This window comes from Bos mutus, chromosome 1 (genome assembly GCF_027580195.1).
Source record: "Bos mutus isolate GX-2022 chromosome 1, NWIPB_WYAK_1.1, whole genome shotgun sequence".
Lineage (NCBI taxonomy): Eukaryota > Metazoa > Chordata > Mammalia > Artiodactyla > Bovidae > Bos > Bos mutus.
Window position 1 is genome coordinate 40041620 of NC_091617.1, and position 18979 is coordinate 40060598.

Below are 18979 nucleotides of genomic sequence, written 5' to 3' on the forward strand. Positions count from 1 at the left end.
AACTGAGATAAGTGATCCAATTATTGACAGTTTTGATGGTGATGTTGATGTACTATTTGGTGTCCACCCTTTTAGAAAAGCAATTTGATTCTATACATTCTAGTAAATTGCTTCAGCCTTTCCTCTTTTGCACCTTCTAAATAAGGGCATTTTAATCTGTTTTACTATTTGCATGTTTGAATAAACTATGGCATGTGAGCTGACATAAAAATCTAACAGCTGGAGTGAAAAAATAATACCAGATACTCCTTTAGGGTAGACATTGTATCCTATAAACTTTCTATACCCTCCATTTGTTAATATAGAGTCTAAATATTGCAGAAACTCAATATTTGTTGAAATAATATTAAAATATATTCATATAAAATCAAGTAAAATATTTTGACTATCATGTCCTAAAGAAGGAAGTAAATACTTTCTATCATGTTTATGTAAGTTTAATGGAAGAAAAAAACAATCTAGGAAAAAATTTTTTTCTTTCCATTTTCGAGGAAAAAAAGATTCTTTTTCACTCTTAAGTTTTTCTTATAGTCCAGTAAAAGTCATTTTTTCCTTCTCAATGCAGAGCCACTTTGGTTTTAAGATAAGGGTTTCAATAGGTTTTTTTTTATATTTTTCTTCCATTATATAGAAATGGTTTTGCAGTGAGATGTACAATACATTGTAGATGAGACTTCCAAATAAGTAGTCATAATCTCTTTTACCAGAGCTATAAAAACAAAGATTTAAGCTCCTTTCAGACATTGACTTTAATTTAAAAAAAAGAAGGGAAAATGTTCATTGCCACGGAAAACAAGTGAGAAGTGTGAGAAAGGAATGAACTAGAAACACAAGAAGCCTCTCTGATGCTGTGTAAGTGATGGGGAGGAAGTGTAGTGGTTTGAGCTAAGTGGAGTTTTTGAGTGAGTTTATGTTGTGAGTTTCTGTGAGAGATGAAAAAGATTATGTTTATGAAATATAAGATTAGAAAATGTAAGACTAAAACCAAGTAGTCTCTTCTACCTATTAAAACTTTGAAGCAGATGAAAATAATACTTCTACTAAATGAAGTTTTCAATACTTAGTTTCTTTATAGGTCAAATAGTTGAAGATGTCAAAATGAAAGTATTATATATTGCTATTAATTTGTAACATACAAAATTTCCTTTCTTTTTTTTTTTCCTTTAAGCCGGTAGATAATTGAACAATTTATGGGGAAAGCATGACTTGAGGTGACTCATTGATAAGTCTTAAAGACTTTGTTCAGGAGCCCAGAGGGAACAGACCAATATCTCTCAGTGACCTTGTGATGGATTTAGATCCACCCCTGGTTCTCCTTCGGTCTCTGTGGTAAGCCCTCCTGTCTAATGGCAGACTTTAGAGATGATTATGGGACTGAAGCATTTAAGTCTATGTCAAGCAGGATAACCATATAAGGTTTCTTTTGAGTAAACTAGGAGGGTGTGGAAGTAAGGATAGACATTATTTGTTATATTTTTAATCAACTGTTTACCATTCATTATTTGGATAAGATTTTTAGTGACAGTTCTTACTCATTTGTGTAACTTGCCTTCTAAAGAGCAAACTAGCTTGAATTCTGTGCCCCGCGCCCCACTCCCTCCCTGCTTTTCTTCATTTAAAGTGATAAAGAAATTAGTTTCTAGTTATTATAGCTTATTTTTCCATCAGAACTAAAAAACAGTGATTTGTTTTCAAGAAGGGACAGAGACAAACGTTTGAACCTGCTTTCTGAAAAAGAAAAAAAAAAGATTATTTTCTATTAGAGTAGAAAGCTGAAGGTTGTGAGTTCACTTGTTCTAGACTGATTTTATTCTCTAATCTTGAGAAAGGTATTTAAAGTCTCTGTGGTCATATTACCTTCAAATTACCTATTCAAATAGGATTTGCAAACTCTCACCTAGGGTAGACAAAATAACCATGAATAGTACCTGTATTAAAAACAAACAAGCAACAAGAAAAATAGTAAAGCTGTGACAAAACAAAATGCTGTAAGTATACTTAATGAACAAGTATTGATCTCAGTTTCTAGATAAAAGTACTTTGTTATTAATATATAAGAAGGAATGAGTCTCGGAAAATGTCAATATTTAGAGGGAGATACTAAGGGGTAAACATAATCATAATAATCCTATGTTTACTTAAAGCAATCTGTGTTTGATTTATTTTTAGAAATTAAATATTGATTCTGACTCTCTGTGAGGGTAAAAACCCATAGTATCTGAAAGTTAAAACTGATTTTTGCCAAACACATGCAGTTATGTCAAAACATTAGTTAATATGGTAACCTAAATGCCAGTGTAAAATAGGATTTAAGCAGGTTGATATTGAAGTAGATGACTGCTGTTTATAGATAGGTGGATATTAATAGATATAGATCCCTACATGCTTATGTATCTGTGCCTATAATTCAAATTATTCTGTGATTGTTTTATATCTGGTCATGATGTCAGAATTTTTCCCTTATTTTACGTATGTTATGGGAGATGGTAAGTGTGTTACAGTCAATGGAACATGGAACTAACTAAAATCTCTACTAACTTGTTACTAAGTGACTTTATCTTTCTGGGTCTTTGTAAGAAGTCTGTTGGAGAAAATTCTAAACCAGTGTTTACTGCTGTATGAATGTTTAAAAATACTGATAAATCTTTGGACTCGATTCACATATCATTAACTTGAATTTTTATAGTAAGACTATCCTAAAACAATAACTACTTTCTTAGTGGGTTGATTGATCTCTTATTGTTTAATTTTTCAAAATGCTATATTAAATAAAATCTCTTCGTTTTTTATTGTACAGTTGAAATGAAGATGATCTTCTATTATATACTCTAAACCTATACGCTAATTGTTTTTTAAAAAATAGCTTTATAAAATTAATTAATTTATTTTAATTGGAGGCTAATTACAATATTGTCGTGGTTTTTGACATACATTGACATGAATCAGCCATGGGTGTACATGTACTCCCCATCCTGAACCCCCATCCCACCTCCCTCCGCATCCCATCTCTCAGGGTCATCCCAGTGCACCAGCCCTGAGCACCCTGTATCATGAATCTAACCTGGACTGGAGATCTGTTTCACATATAATAATATACATGTTTCAGTGCTATTCTCTCAAATCATCCCACCCACACCTTTTCCCACAGAGTCCAAAAGACTGTTCTTTACATGTGTGTCTCTTTTGCTGTCTCGCACATAGGGTCATCATTACCAACTTTCTAAATGTTTTTAAATTAATATATCTTAAATTTAGTGAAAGGAATATAAAGATTCAATAAATTATCCAAAGGAAAGAAATTAACATTGAGCTTCTTAATGTTGGGTACTTATTACTCTCACATTTAATCCAGTGCTATCAACCTTGTCTTTGTCATTTGATATCTTCTTTTAACTACAATAACATTTTCTTCTCCAACTGTGGTGTTGGAGAAGACTCTTGAGAGTCCCTTGGACTGCAAGGAGATCCAACCAGTCCATTCTGAAGGAGATCAGCCCTGGGATTTCTTTGGAAGGAATGATGCTAAAGCTGAAACTCCAGTACTTTGGCCACCTCATGTGAAGAGTTGACTCACTGGAAAAGACTCTGATGCTGGGAGGGATGGGGGGCAAGAGGAGAAGGGGATGACAGAGGATGAGATGGCTGGATGGCATCACTGACTCGATGGACGTGAGTCTGAGTGAACTCCGGGAGTTGGTGATGGACAGGGCAGCCTGGCGTGCTGCGATTCATGGGGTCGCAAAGAGTCAGACACGACTGAGCAACTGATCTGATCTGATCTGATCTGATCATTTTCTTATAACTTCCAAAGAATGAGTAAAGGGAGCACTAATAAATTAAGAGATATTTTCAGAGAAAGATATGCTAGAGATTTATTTCTGAAAGTTGATAGGGAAATTGTACATAGTTTAACCTATTCTATGCATTATGTTGCTTATTAAATGAAATAAACATTTTAAAACTTTAGTTTGATACCATCAACCTACTACTTTTATGTATTGTTAGTTTATCCAGTTTCTCATTTATTACGATATGAATACATAATTATATTTTCATGTGTAACCCCTAAACAAATCACTGGTGTTAATCTTACCATATTTAAAATCGTGCTAATAAATAAAAAATTATAGATTATTTAGTTTTACTGAAATTAATATTGAGATGGTGTTCTTTTTCTCCCTCAGTTTAGAGTATTTTTGCACTCTAGTAGGGACTAGATCGGAGAAGGCAGTGGCAACCCACTCCAGTACTCTTGCCTGGAAAATCCAATGGACGGAAGAGCCTAGTAGGCTGCAGTCCATGGGGTAGCGAAGAGCCGGACACGACTGAGCGACTTTACTTTCACTTTTCACTTTCATGCATCAGAGAAGGAAACGGCAACCCACTCCAGTGTTCTTGCCTGGAGAATCCTAGGGACTGTGGAGCCTGGTGGGCTGCTGTCTGTGGGGTTGCACAGAGTCGGACACGACTGAAGCAACTTAGCAGCAGCAGCAGCAGCAGCAGGGACTAGATAACTTTTATTTAAAGCCAGCAGGAGGAGCTCTCACCTTGCTGGGTCCAATGTAATTAGTATGCCTGCAAAATCTGAGTTTGTGGGGTTTTTGTCTATGAGCAACTGATAAAATTTAAACATATGTCACATGTAATGGTGTTAAAAATAAAAATAAATCCTTAGTTTTATTTTGATATTAATGCATCCTTCACCTGTCAGGAATGCAAATTTGAAATTTTGCTGTTCTTATGAATTTTTAGAAAGTATGATTGCAGTTTAATGAGGAAGATAAAGCAGTTATGTAAATCTTGTTTCATGAAGCTACTAATAAACAAAAAAGGTGCTCTTAAGGATCTTCACTGTTGTAGATATGTACAGATTTTCTTTTTTGTTGTTTATTTTGAAATGATTATATTTCAGTTTAAAAATTATAAATATTTTAAGAATTGAGCAGCCCAAATATATTTTAAAAAATAATTACCTCAGTTAATTGATTAATTATTTTGACAGTCTATGAAAAAGAAATCTTCATTGGTAGACTTCAATATTAGGGAGTTTTATACTCTGTACTCCAATAAACTCCCTGATTTAAATGTCATGATACCAATAATGCTTCTGTAGAACCCATTGATGAGAAAAGTAGGATATAAACTTATCTAGATTTGGAATCAGGAAAGTAAATGGTGATTTTTCTCTGCATCTACAAAAATAAAAAGAAAAACAAATAATGGAAGTAAGAAAACACTATAAATTTTTAAAGGAGTAGTCTAGCATCGGCTTCCCTGATAGCTTAGTTGGTCTGGTCAAGAATCTGCCTGCAATGCAGGAGATCCTGGTTTGATTCCTGGGTGGGGAAGATCTGCTGGAGAAGGGATAGGCTACCCACTCCAGTATCCTTGAGCTTTGCCTGTGGCTCAGCTGGTAAAGAATCCACCCACAATGCAAGAGACTTGGATTTGATCCCTGTGCTGGGAAGATCCCCTGGAGAAGGGAACGGCTACCCACTCCAGTATTATGGCCTGGAGAATTCCATGGACTGTGTAGCCCATGGGGTTGCAAAGAGTCGGACACGACTGAGTGACTTTCTTACTTCCTTATTCTAGCATGAATCTCCTTGGTTGGAATCACTTTGTGATCCTAGGGAAAATATGTAAGCTCTCTAAGCCTTAGTTTTCTCACCTGTAACTTGAGCATTAAAAAAAAAGAAAGAAAATAAAAGAATTTATAGGACAGTGTGAGATTCCTTGAAGAAGGAAACATATAAACCATCCTTCCTATATGTATGTGTGCTGTCACTTCAGCCGTATCCAACTCTCTGCGACCCCATGGACTGGAGCCTACCAGGCTCTTCTGTTCATGGGATTTTTGAGGCAAGAATACTGGAGTGGATTACCGTGCTGTTCTCCAGAGAATCTTCCTGACCCAGGGATCAAACCCATGTCTCTTATGTCTCCTGCAGTAGGAGGCAGGTTCTTTATCACTAGCACCAACTGGGAAGCCTATCTGACTGATTTAGTATCATTACTTAATCAGCCTGCTAGGGAAAAAATGCAGAGAAGGCGATGGCACCCAACTCCAGTACTCTTGCCTGGAAAATCCCAGGGATGGGGAAGCCTGGTTAGCTGCTGTCTATGGGGTCGCACAGAGTCAGACACGACGGAAGCGACTTAGCAGCAGCAGCAGCAGGGAAAGAATGAGCTTCCAAGTGGCTTAGTGGTAAAGAATCTGCTGCAACGCAGGAGATGAGACACGGGTTCAATCCACGCAAGGTCCCCTAGAGTAAGAAATGGCAACTCACTCGAGTATTCTTGCCTGGAAAATCCCATTGACAGAGGAGCCTGCTAGGTTCCAGTGTATGGGATCACAAAGAGTCAGACATGAATGATGTATTCCAAAATATAAATGTGTTAAATGAGTAACATTAAATTTTTTAGTGCCCCAAAGTAGATTCTGCTATTACACATTTCTGAATTCTTTTCTATAGTATATTGTTGTTTATTTGCTAAATTGTGTCCTACTCTTTTGTGACCCCATGGATTATAGTCTGCTAGGCTCCTCTGTCCGTGGAATTTCCCGGGCAAGAATACAGGAGTCGGTTGCCATTTCTTTCTCCATTGGCAGGTGGATTCTTTACCACTGACTTGGAGAAGGAAATGGCAACCCACTCCAGTGTTCTTGCCTGGAGAATCTCAGGGACGGGGGAGCTTGTTGGGCAGCCGTCTATGGGGTCGCACAGAGCTGGACATGACTGAAGCAACTTAGCAGCAGCAGCAACATGTATATACCAAAAATAAAATTATATTCATTTGATAACTTAAGCCTGGAGTTTGAATATTTATTATGACTTCAGATTTTTTCTCTAATATGTGAGAGCATTATTTTTATACTGAATGAACCCAAATACCATCAAGTACCATTTTGTGAATTTGCATGTGTGTGTTTATGTGTGTGTGTGTGTGTGTGTGTGTGTATGCATTGTACTTTCTTTTGCTTGTAGGCTTGTTAGAATTATATGTTAATATGGTGTAAATGAAGCTATAAAGAAGGCCTTTTTAAAAGCTCTAACCCTTTATGTGTGTTTTTTTTTATCTCTTTACATGATATTAGCAGCATTGGAAGTCATTAGCTAAATATATTAATTCATTAAGGACAGAAAATGTTGTAGCCTAATTTGATCATTCCTTCTTCATTTATTAACTCAAATATTTCAATACGATGAATGTTCCTTCATTAACTATTTATTTATTTATAAATAGTTCATATATAAAAAACAAAGTAAGTATTTTATTCTTTTCAGATTTTTTAACAGTTTTTAAAATAATGGCTTCCTAGTGCACTGCAAAATATATTAGTAGGTATATTTTATCATTATGAATGCATTTAAGTATACTTGAAGTGTTTCAGTCCCTTATAGTCATTAATCTTGTGTATGTTCAAATTATCTATTTTTAGCTAGTGGAAGTTTAAGCCAGTTGGTTCTTGAGTCCTTTTTACATGCCCCTAGTAAACACTGATATATTCCTTGATTTGGTGTAAGGACTATAAAACACCACCAACGAAGTAATTTTACAAAACATAAAAAAATAAATGGAACCTTGATCTGGTCAAGCCACTTAATATATCTACCAATTTAAAGAAAATACAGAGAATGGGGAAGTATGTTCAGTGATTTCTCACAAAAGGGAAAATCTAGAATGTGTGATAAAACTACCTTTGTAGGTCAAATTTTTTTCTAGTAAATTTTATTTCATTTAGTGAAAAAGATAACTGACTAGTTAAAACAGCAATGAGATACTATTGTACATCTGTTAGAATGCCTTAAAAAAAAAAAAAAGAAAACTGAATAGTACCAAGATCTGGTAAAGATGTAGAACAATTGGAAAATCATACATTCTACTAAAGGGAATGTAAAACTATACAGCCATTTTGGAAACCAGTTTGACAGTTTCTTAAAAAATAAACATTCTCTATGTAACTCAGTAATTGCTATTTACAATGGAGAAATGAAAACTTCGGTTTGTATAAAAATCTGTACATGAAAATTCATCAGCTAGGGAATTCCATTCTATATAATACTTTTCAGCAATAAAAAGGGACTGAGTGTTCAGTGTATAAATTGATACACATAGTGACATAAATGAATCTCAAATGTGTTATGCTGAGCGAAAGAAAGCAGGCTCAAAAATCATCATATGATGTCATCCTACGTATGATTTCAGTCATTCAACATTCTGGGAAAGTGAAAATCAAGGGAGAAGTCAGATTAATGGTTTCTGGGGATTATTGAGGGGACTGGATTTACCATAAAGGATCACATAGAAAGTTTTGATGGTGATGGAAATATTCTATAGCTTGATTGTAGTGGTAGTTACATGATATTGGAGTTTGTCACAATACCTAGAAATGCTCATTTAAATAGGCTGAATTTTATTGTAAGTAAATCATACCTCAGTAAATCTAACTTAAAAAAAAGGAAAAAGTAGGGGCATATAAAATAAAAAAAAATGAAGAGAACACAACCTCATTGTAATGTATGGACTTATTTAGATCTTGATTTTCTGTTAAAATAAGTTGGGACCATAGGAATATTGAACACTGACTGGATATTTGATGATATTAATTAATACATACTATTTATAGTAATGGATCAAGATATTATAGTTATATTAAGAGGAATCTTTACCTTATATATAAATACTGAAATTTTTACAGATGAAATTAGATGATTACTAGAATTTGCTTCAAAGAAATCTTGCAGTAAGAGTAGGTATGCAAGTATAGATGGAATAAGATTGGCTATAGGTTTGTAACAATTGAGGCAGGGTAATTAATACAATGAGAGTTCATTGTACTGTTTTCTCCATATTTTAAAGTATTTGAGAATTTTGCATAATTAAAATTAAATGATTGCAGCTCAGTTTTACAAATATATGCTTAGTGAATATATTGGAAGAATATTCTGCAATGAGCATGTAGAGTTTATCCTAGAACTTTAAGCAGTGTTTCATACTAAAAATCAATAAAGTATACAGTCATTCAAATAAAAAAAATCTCAGAATCCTTACCATAAACACCAAACAACAGATGCCAAATAACACATTTCCAATGGCACCTTTTTAAACTACTAAAAACCCTCCACTTTCTTAGCTAGATAAAGTAAAACTTGAGATACCAAAGCACTGTTTCTTACTGTTTGGTCCATGACCTTACTGGGGATTTGATGATAGAAGTTAAAAATATGGGTCGTATGTAAAGCTGAAACTCCCAATACTTTGGCCACCTGATGTGAAGGACTGACTCATTGGAAAAGACCCTGATGCTGGGAAAGACTGAAGACAGAAGGAGAAGGGGACAACAGAGGATGAGATGGTTGTATGGTATTACTGACTCGATGGACATGAGTTTGAGCAAGCTCCAGGTGTTGGTGATGGACAGGGAAGCCTGGCATGCTGTAGTCAATGGGGCCTCAAAGAGTCGGACACAACTGAGCAACTGAACTGAACACATTAACTTGGTGGAAACACTACCAAAATACTCCCCAATTGATCTCCATTTATCTTTCTAGACTCATTTCTGTTCTCTTAATTCCCCTAAATATTTTCCACTCCTACTTCCCACTCCAGCAACTGAGAACTAATTTAGTTATAACTCAGTGACTTTATAGAAGGTATTCTTTTTTTTTTAATTTTATTTTATTTTTAAACTTTATTGTATTAGTTTTGCCAAACATCAAAACGAATCCGCCACAGGTATACATGTGTTCCCCATCCTGAACCCTCCTTCCTCCTCCCTCCTCCCTCCCCATACCCTCCCTCTTGGTCATCCCAGTGCACCAGCCCCAAGCAAGGTATTCTAAAATAAATTTGTTTCTCAGCACATGTGATTAAAGACCCCTTCATCATAGCCCAGACCAAACTGCATTTCCTTTATGAAATCATCTCAGACCTCCGTGCCAGCCTTTTTGTTGTTGTTGTTCAGCTGCTAAGTCATGTCTGACTCTGAAACCCCATGGACTACAGCATGCCAGGCTTCCCTGTCCTTCACTATTTCCCAGAATTTGCTCAAACTCATATCTACTGTGTTGATGATGCCATCCAACCATCTCATCCTCTGTTGTCCCTTTCTCCTCCCGCCTTCACTCTTTCCCAGCATCAGTGTCTTTTCCAGTGAATCAGTTCTTTGCATCAAGTGGCCAAAGTATTGGAGATTCAGCTTTAGCACCAGTCCTTTCAATGAATATTCAGAGTTGACTTCCTTTAGGATTGATTGGTTTGATCTCCTTGCAGTCCAAGCGACTCTCAAGGGTCTTCTCCAGCACCACAGTTTGGAAGCATCAATTCTTGGGTGCTCAACCTTCTTTAAGGCCCAACTCTCATATCCATTCAGACTTAGCCTAATTTAATTGTTAAGCTATTGTATAGTCTACAATTTTAGACTTTAAGAGAATATGTCCTGATTATTTGTTTTTATGTCTTCCCAACCAGATTATGAGTTACTTTTGGTCAGGGAAAAAGGTATATGTTTTTTGTTTTGGCTTTTACTTCCTTTAGCAGTAAGTATACTAGCACATACAATAAAAAGATATGAGTTTATTCAAAATGAGTTGCCAGTCATATACAAGACAACACAGAAAGAAAATATACAGACCTGCTTTAAATTTTTTCTTTCTTTAATATGGTAAAAAAAGAGACTATTTTTATAAATGAGAGGGAAAGAAAGGTAGTCATTTCACTGTTGGTCTGCAAAGTGGCCCCATACTCACATGGGGCAAGGACAGAGCAAAGGAAGGAGCAGATCACTCCAGATTGGTAGGTGGCAGGTTTAATAAGTAGTCTTATATGTACAAGACTTGTTTTGTGCAGCTGCCAAACAAGTAGGCCTCTACCCCTTGACCACCAGAGTCCTAGAGGTCTCAACAGGGTTTAGTCATATGCACAGTACAGATAGTTTCAGCAGCACCTTACCCTCTCAAGGCTCTGCCCTTAGAACAGCTACCGCTGTGGGAATGATAGGAAGAGTGTACATTCTAAGGACAGGTGAGGAGCTCAAGAGCCTCCCATCCATTGGTCAGGTCCTGCTTATAGGTCATCTGGTGGTTGTATTTCTCGCTTACCTCTTCCAACATTTATCATTTTTACTAAAAATGACTGTGTTAGTTCTGTTATTCCATTTCATTTAGTGTTGTTAAGCACACGTTTCTTATTTTAAAATTAATGTATAACTACCACATTCATTTTATATTTACCTAGTGGCTCAGCTGATAAAGAATCCACCAGCAATGCGGGAGACCTAGGTTTGATCCCTGGGTTGGGAAGATCCCCTGGAGAAGGGAACAGCTACCCACTCCAGTATTCTGGCCTGGAGAATTTCATGGACTGTATAGTCCCTGGGGTCACAAAGAGTCAGACACAACTGAGCGACTTTCACTTTCACTATAATTATTATATATTAAGCTTTAGTATTTATAAATAATTTTACCTAAGTCATGCAACTTATTAAAGCTAATTCAAAGAATAATAATAAAGGTAGTTGACAGTGATTTAAATAACTAGTTTCTACTTACGTCAATTAAGAAGTTCATGCAAGAATTTTTTTTGTTGTTTATTTGCTTCCAGTTGTGTTGCTTGATACAACAACTGTGCTGGGAGAGCTAGGATGGAAAACATATCCATTAAATGGGGTAAGTTTAAATATCTTTCAAAATTGTTATTCTGCTGGGTTTTTAGGGTGTATTATAATAGTTAAAATTGTTCAATGTTTTAAGTATGAATTTCAGCATAAAACTTAAATCCTATGGAAAAGATTAAAATACAATTAAAGCTAGTAATCAGTGGAATGATATATAAAAATGCTTTCTTCTAAATTAGTAATTGTTCTTTAATATATTGTTTATATATAGTAGTATTAGAATAGTGCCCATATAAATATTTTCTTTAAAAATAAATGTTTTCTGTGTATATGTTAAATTTGGTAACCTCATTGAATATTTGTATGTAAACAACTTTAGATTATCGTAGCATAAGTCAATTTTACAGATGCCATTTGGTGTTCATTAGGAAATATGAATCTTCTAAAGTACTATGCATCTTTTGAACTTTTCAAAAAGGAACATATGGTTAGATTTTTGTTAGCAGAGTGTAGTTGCTTTTGAAAGGCTTATAAGGGTGTATAATTTACTAAGTACAGTTTTGCAGGTATTGACATCATTTTAGCTATGGTTGTACTTGACTTTTTACATGTTTTGATATATTTTGCCTCATTTTCACATTTAGTTTATTTCTACATTTTTTATTTAAAGCTAAAATAAAAGGGTGATTTGTGATGCTTTTTACCTTGATTTTGTCTGTTAAAACAAATCTTCAACAATGGAGGCAGTCAGTTGTTTCTAGATATACTTGGATTAGCTTTTGTTCCTTTTCTTAGGAATTGTATTTTTCTCATTCATGACATTCTCCCTGATACTATTCTACATTGCTTTTTTCTGTTATATTTATAAATTTAAATCTGAGAGAAGTTGACCCAAATTTTTTTGTTTTTAGAATCATTAGAATAATGCTATTTGAGTTTGACCTTTATGTCAGGAGTTATTCAACAGTCATTCATTAAATTTTTATTTTCAAATAAAAATTCCTGTAAGAGTTTAATCTTTCTTTGTTTAACAGGTTTTTTGTTTCTTTAGATTTGTTTGTTTATAGCCTGTGTTTGTACTATTTCTGAAGTTTTAATCTAATAGAGTTCTTGTCAAGCCATTTGTGAGAATGTGTCTTTTAAACTAAGATTATGCTTGTACCTTCATTATCTTATTTTCATTAAAATGAATATGCATCAGTATTCATTGAATGTAGTTAGTATATTAATCACAGTTACTTTGAAGTGAATAAAGCTTCTTTTCCAGAATATCTTTCCAAGATATATATCTTTTTCTCAGTAGATGAAGTAACTTATAAAGACTTACAAATGATTAAGTAGTCTATAAGCCCCACTTTTTCATTTTCTGAATAAAATGACAATGTTAGCAGTCATACTATCACTGATTTTATGTAATCATAGCCAAAGAATCATATGAGGAACAGCAGGAGTTGTGCCCCTGCTCTGGTGAGTGTGTTTGGCTTGATCACAGGGCTGCATTTCGTAATGCAAAGTGGTAACTAGGAGACATAGGGACTTACAGAGTTACAAATAAACTTACTACTATCATTCTTGTAATGATTTTGTCATAGGTGTTATGAATTAGGAATTTTCTATGTCTGGTTTATTATATAAAGAGAGGGCAGAGTTGTCTGAAAAATTATGTTTATTTCATAGTTTTCTATTTGCCAGACACTGCTCTGAGAATTTTATCTTTTATTTTTCACAATGGCCCTATGAGATTTGTCTTAGTTCCATTTCCCTGTAGGAGAAACCCAGTATTAAGGAGAATAAGGAACAAAAGATATCAAGAATTTATAGGCCAGGTAGTGAGTGATGTACTTCAATACATGCTGCATTATTTCTGACTCTAGTGCCTGTATACTTATGATGGCCCTGCAAACAGAGGAGGATTGGAAACTATGAAAAGCCAGTTACTTACGTGTGCTATTTGCATAATTGATTCAGATTTTTTTATCCCCTTGATAAACATACTGCTAAACTGAAATGTGCATTTTGGGCGCCAACCAAGAATGAGCAGGCAAAGAGAGAAAGAAGAAGGAAAAAACTACAGTAGAAAATAAATATGATAGAGTAAGGTAGCAAAGGAAAAGATGGTTAAAAATTCATTGAGCATTTTACCACATGCTAGGCTTTGTTCAAAGCACTTTACTCACATGAGTCCTAGAAATCAAGTATAAATTTTCTCTATTGAAAGATGTGAACCTGAGGTACATTAAATAACTTCTACATGGTCACAGAGCGAGGAAGTAATTCAGCAAAATTTCTAAGCCAAACATATTTTAATCTTCACATGTATCTGTGGTCATTTCACAGCTCACTGCTTTTTATTTAAGATTCTGCCAAGTAAAGATAAAGGGCAATGACCAATACATATAGACTACAGAGGGAAAAGTAATACAAGGATTCAGACGTTAAAAAGTAACCTGAATACTCAATTACCTTGGGATATCACTGATGGGATAAGCTATATTACTTTTAGATTATCACCCAGATAATAATGCATATATGGACAATGTCAGCAGTAGGATTTCTTGAAAATTGGAGCACATGGACATATTTTGTAAGAGATATGGACAAAGCTTCATGAATTAGATAAAGGTGAATCAAGGGAAATAGTAAAATGGATAGACATTAGTAAATTTTAAAGAAAATACACAACTTAAGTTTCTCTTTTAATGAAGAGAATAGGTTACTGACAAGATTGGAGCTTTCATTTCAGTCGATCAGTCGTGTCCGACTCTCTTCGACCCCATGGACTACAGCATGCCAGGCTTCCCTTGTCCATCCCCAACTCCCAGAGCTTGCTCAAACTCATGTCTATCACTTTGGTGGTGCCATCCTACCATCTCATCCTCTAATGTCGCCTTGTCCTCCCGCCTTCAGTCTTTCCCAGCATCAGGGTCTTTTCCAGTGAGTTGGTTCTTCACATCAGGTGGCCAAAATATTTGAGTTTCAGCTACAACATCAGTCTTCCAATGACTATTCAGGACCAATTTCCTTTAGGATTGACTGGTTTGATCTCTGTGCAGTCCAAGGGACTCTCAAGAGTCTTCTCCAACACCACAGTTCAAAAGCATCAATTCTTCAGCACTCAGCTTTCTTTATAGTCCAACTCTCACATACATACATGACTACTGGAAAAACCATAGCTTTGACTAGATGGGCCTTTGTTGGCAAAGTAATGTCTCTGCTTTTGAATATGCTGTCTAGATTGGTCATAACTTTTCCTCCAAGGAAAAAAATGTCCTAATTTCATGCCTGCAATCACCATCTGCAGTGATATTGGAGCCTCAAAAAATAAAAGTTTCTGACTGTTTCCATTGTTTCCCCATCCATTTGCCAGGAAGTGATGGGACCAGATGCCATGATCTTAGTTTTCTGAATGTTGAGTTTTAAGCCAACTTTTTCACTCTTTCACTTTCATCAAGAGGCTCTTTAGTTCTTCTTCACTTTCTGCCATTAGGATGTTGTCACCGGTGTATCTGAGATTATTGATATTTCTCCTGGCAATCTTGATTCCAGCTTGTGTGTCATTGAGCTCGGCATTCTGCATGAATAGAGCTTTACTTGGTGCTATTTATAGGTTAAAACAAGTGAGTAGATAAGTAGAAAGGGTGGAAAAACTTTGAGCCATGGTAATTTGAATGGCCATTTTAACTAAAGTTGCCTTTTCTCAGAGATACTACTTAAGTTGGTTTTACAAATATGTAAAGACAACTAGATGATGTATTTGACAATCTTTTGACATAAAGCATATCTGGTGTTTTTCTGAATGAAGTATTTCCTAGGAATAACTTTTAAATTGATAAGATTTTCTTCATTTAAAGAAATTAACTAAGAAATATTTTTGAAATATATAATGTATGATTTACATTATAAATCATATAAAATATGTGACAGTAAATTATCTCATACTGGTTTTATTTTTTATTCTTTTTTTTTAACTTAAAATGCCCATTTTACCCATAGTAACATACCGACTGATGTTGTTACAGTAGTAGGCATTCATCTTTTGCCTGTAAAGAAAACCATTTCAGGTTATTTGAATAAAACTTAAGCACCGTTGGTTAGCAGATATGAAAAATAGATGAGTAATCTTGAGCAAATGATTCTTTAGGCTTTCAAAAATGAAAAAATATATATATTTATTCTGAAATGCTTGTCAACTCATTTTTGCCAATATTGAAATATACTTTAAAAAAAGTTATGTCCTGAATTCCATTTAACAAGTTGCTATTTTACATTCTTGGAGTTAGGTACTCTTGTGAAGTTTAGAAATAATGTCTTCACAATATTATTGCCAATGAGAGTATATTGAGGTAATACTCAGTATTGTTGTGTGAAAGAATAATAAAGGGAGGAATGAATTCTGGTCAAGAAGAATTGGTTGTAGGAAGTAACATATCAGTAACATATCAGCTCTTTCTTATACATTGAAGGAATCACAGGTGGGCTGGAAGAGAGAGTAGAAGCACCTTTTAGGAAAAGAAAATTACTTGAAGACAGGCACACTATTCTTAAATGTGTGCATTAGGTTCCAAATAGGAAAAGGAGTACATCAAGGCTGTATATTGTCACCCTGATTATTTAACTTATATGCAGAGTACATCATGAGAAACACTGGGCTGGAAGAAACACAAGCTGGAATCAAGATTGCCGGGAGAAATATCAATAACCTCAGATATGCAGATGACACCACCCTTATGGCAGAAAGTGAAGAGGAACTAAAAAGCCTCTTGATGAAAATGAAAGAGGAGAGTGAAAAAGTTGGCTTAAAGCTCAACATTCAAAAAACGAAGATCATGGCTTCTGGTCCCATCACTTCATGGGAAATAGATGGACAAACAGTGGAAACAGTGTCAGACTTTATTTTTGGGGCTCCAATATCACTGCAGATGGTGACTGCAGCCACGAAATTAAAAGATGCTTACTCCTTGGAAGGAAAGTTATGTCCAACCTAGATAGCATATTGAAAAGCAGAGATTACTTTGCCAACAAAGGTCCATCTAGTCAAGGCTATGGTTTTTCCTGTGGTCATGTATGGATGTGAGAGTTGGACTGTGAAGAAGGCTGAGTGCTGAAGAATTGATGCTTTTGAACTGTGGTGTTGGAGAAGACTCTTGAGAGTCCCTTGGACTGCAAGGAGATCCAAGCAGTCCATTCTGAAGGAGATCAGTCCTGGGTGTTCTTTGGAAGGAATGATGCTAAAGCTGAAACTCCAATACTTTGGCCAGCTCACACAAAGAGTTGACTCATTGGAAAAGACTCTGATGCTGGGAGGGATTGAGGGCAGGAGGAGAAGGGGACGACAGAGGATGAGATGGCTGGATGGCATCACTGACTTGATGGACATGAGTTTGAGTGAACTCCGGGAATTGGTGATGGACAGGGAGGCCTGACGTGCTGCAATTCATGGGGTCACAAAGAATCAGACATGACTGAGCGACTGAACTGAACTGAACTGAAGAATATTTTGTGTGGCTGAAGGGAAGAGATGTGGTGGATAGTGAGTGAAAGCTGCTCAGTCGTGTCTGCCTCTTTGCCACCCCATGTACTATACAGCCCATGGAATTCTCCAGGCCAGAATACTGGAGTGGGTAGCTGTTTCCTTCTCCAGGGGATCTTCCCAACCCAGGAATCAAACCCAGGTCTCCCACATTGTGGGTGGATTCTCTACCAGCTGAGCCACAAGGAAAGCCAAAGAATACTGGAATGAGCTGCCTATCCCTTATCCAGGGGATCTTCCAGACCAGGGATCCAAGTGGAGTCTCCTGAATTGGAGGTGGATTCTTTACCAGCTGAGCTAATAGGGAAGCCATTTACATAAGCTTTTTAAAATATAAAGTGACAGTAGGAAGCAGTGTGACAGGTTTCCTCTGTTACTTATAAACTGGTTTAGAAGGCAGTCCCCAGAATTCTAGTAATGCTGTGGAAATATTACCATTTTAATTTACAACCAGGATAAGCTGCATTCGGCTAGGAGCCAAGGGATCTCAGTTCTAGTTGCCATCTTGCACCATGTGATCCTGAATACTCTCAACTTCTGAAATCAGAAACCTCATGACAAAAGGAAAGGGGGTGAATCAGGCCATCCTAGATATCCTTTCCAGTTCTGTACTTTGTAATTCTGTGAAATCAGAGAAGTATGTCCCAGGCTGTTTGGGATCAGGGATTTGAGAACCTAAGTTCATGTACTTTTAATCTTCATACTTCTTTATTGAGTCCTGTTCTTATTAAATGTATTTCCACATTCATGTATTTAAGTATATTTAAATAGTCTCTCCATCATTAGCAAAAAAAAAACCAAAAAAACATTTCTCAAGAATGTACTTTTCGTTTAGCTATTTCGTAAAAGACTTTGAATTTCAGTGTCTGAATTGATTTCTATATTGTGTATCTCAAACCCAGTAAGTAGAAATAAAAGTAAAACTTTCTGAATTCTCTTGAACAGTCAAAAATTATTGAAGCTTTCTTTTGTTTAAGACAATAATATAAATACTTGGAAGTGAAAGACAACTTGGAAAATTGTTAAGAAATAATGTTCAAAATATAGGCTTTATTGATATGTTGAGAACAGAGTGAAATTGAATAACTGTACTTATAAAGAGAATAGAGCTTGGTTTTAGAAAAGAATGAATACATCAGTGAATTGGGGAACCAGTGGTTATAATTCTTAACACTGTGCTCTCACTCTCTGATGTTAAGTGTTTTATATCTACATAATTAAAATCTGTTAATAACTTTATCCTGTAAATGTCCTTTCTATCCTTTGTCTGTCAGTATACTACACTAAGGTGGTAAAATGATGATCAGGTAGAGTAGCTAACAAAGTGTCATGATAATCAGTGAAAGAATGCTACATGAATAAAAAATTTTGTGCAGCACTATAGAAGTTACCTGAATACAATCAAAGTGTTTTCATAAATATTAAGTATAGGCAGTTGCCCTGGGTTTTCTATTTTCTATTAGTAACTAATAACTGGTTAATACTAAATTTTACTATGTGCAAAACTGAAGAAGCTATTTCAGTTTTGAAAGTCGCCTGAGAGGGAGACAGATAGTTTTTAAGAAGTCATGTTATTTACATGCTAATAAGAGAAAAGAAACACAAAAGACATAGCTCATGCAATAACTTTGTACAAAATAAGCAATTAAAAAATATGTATCTTGTGAGTTCTCATAATCTGAAAATGTATGAAATAAAATTATATAAGTTTTCTTGACACATTAACTCTCAGGTTTACTCCTTTTCTTTGATGCTTTTATTTACTCAATTTATTTTTAACAAATAAAACTGTAGATGAAAAGGAATACAATAAGAGGGTATATTAGTTA

The 18979-nt window shown here is 35.3% G+C and overlaps 1 protein-coding gene across 2 annotated transcripts in view; it reads left to right on the top strand.

Moving 5' to 3' along the window:
* The window catches only part of EPHA6 (EPH receptor A6), a 1036017-nt gene that overhangs the window by 82347 nt on the left and 934691 nt on the right, over window positions 1-18979 (top strand). For both annotated transcript variants that reach the window (XM_070368049.1, XM_070368058.1), the window contains exon 2: window positions 11608-11672. In XM_070368049.1, the coding sequence (XP_070224150.1) occupies window positions 11608-11672 (65 nt within the window). The remainder of the gene's footprint in view (window positions 1-11607; window positions 11673-18979) is intronic.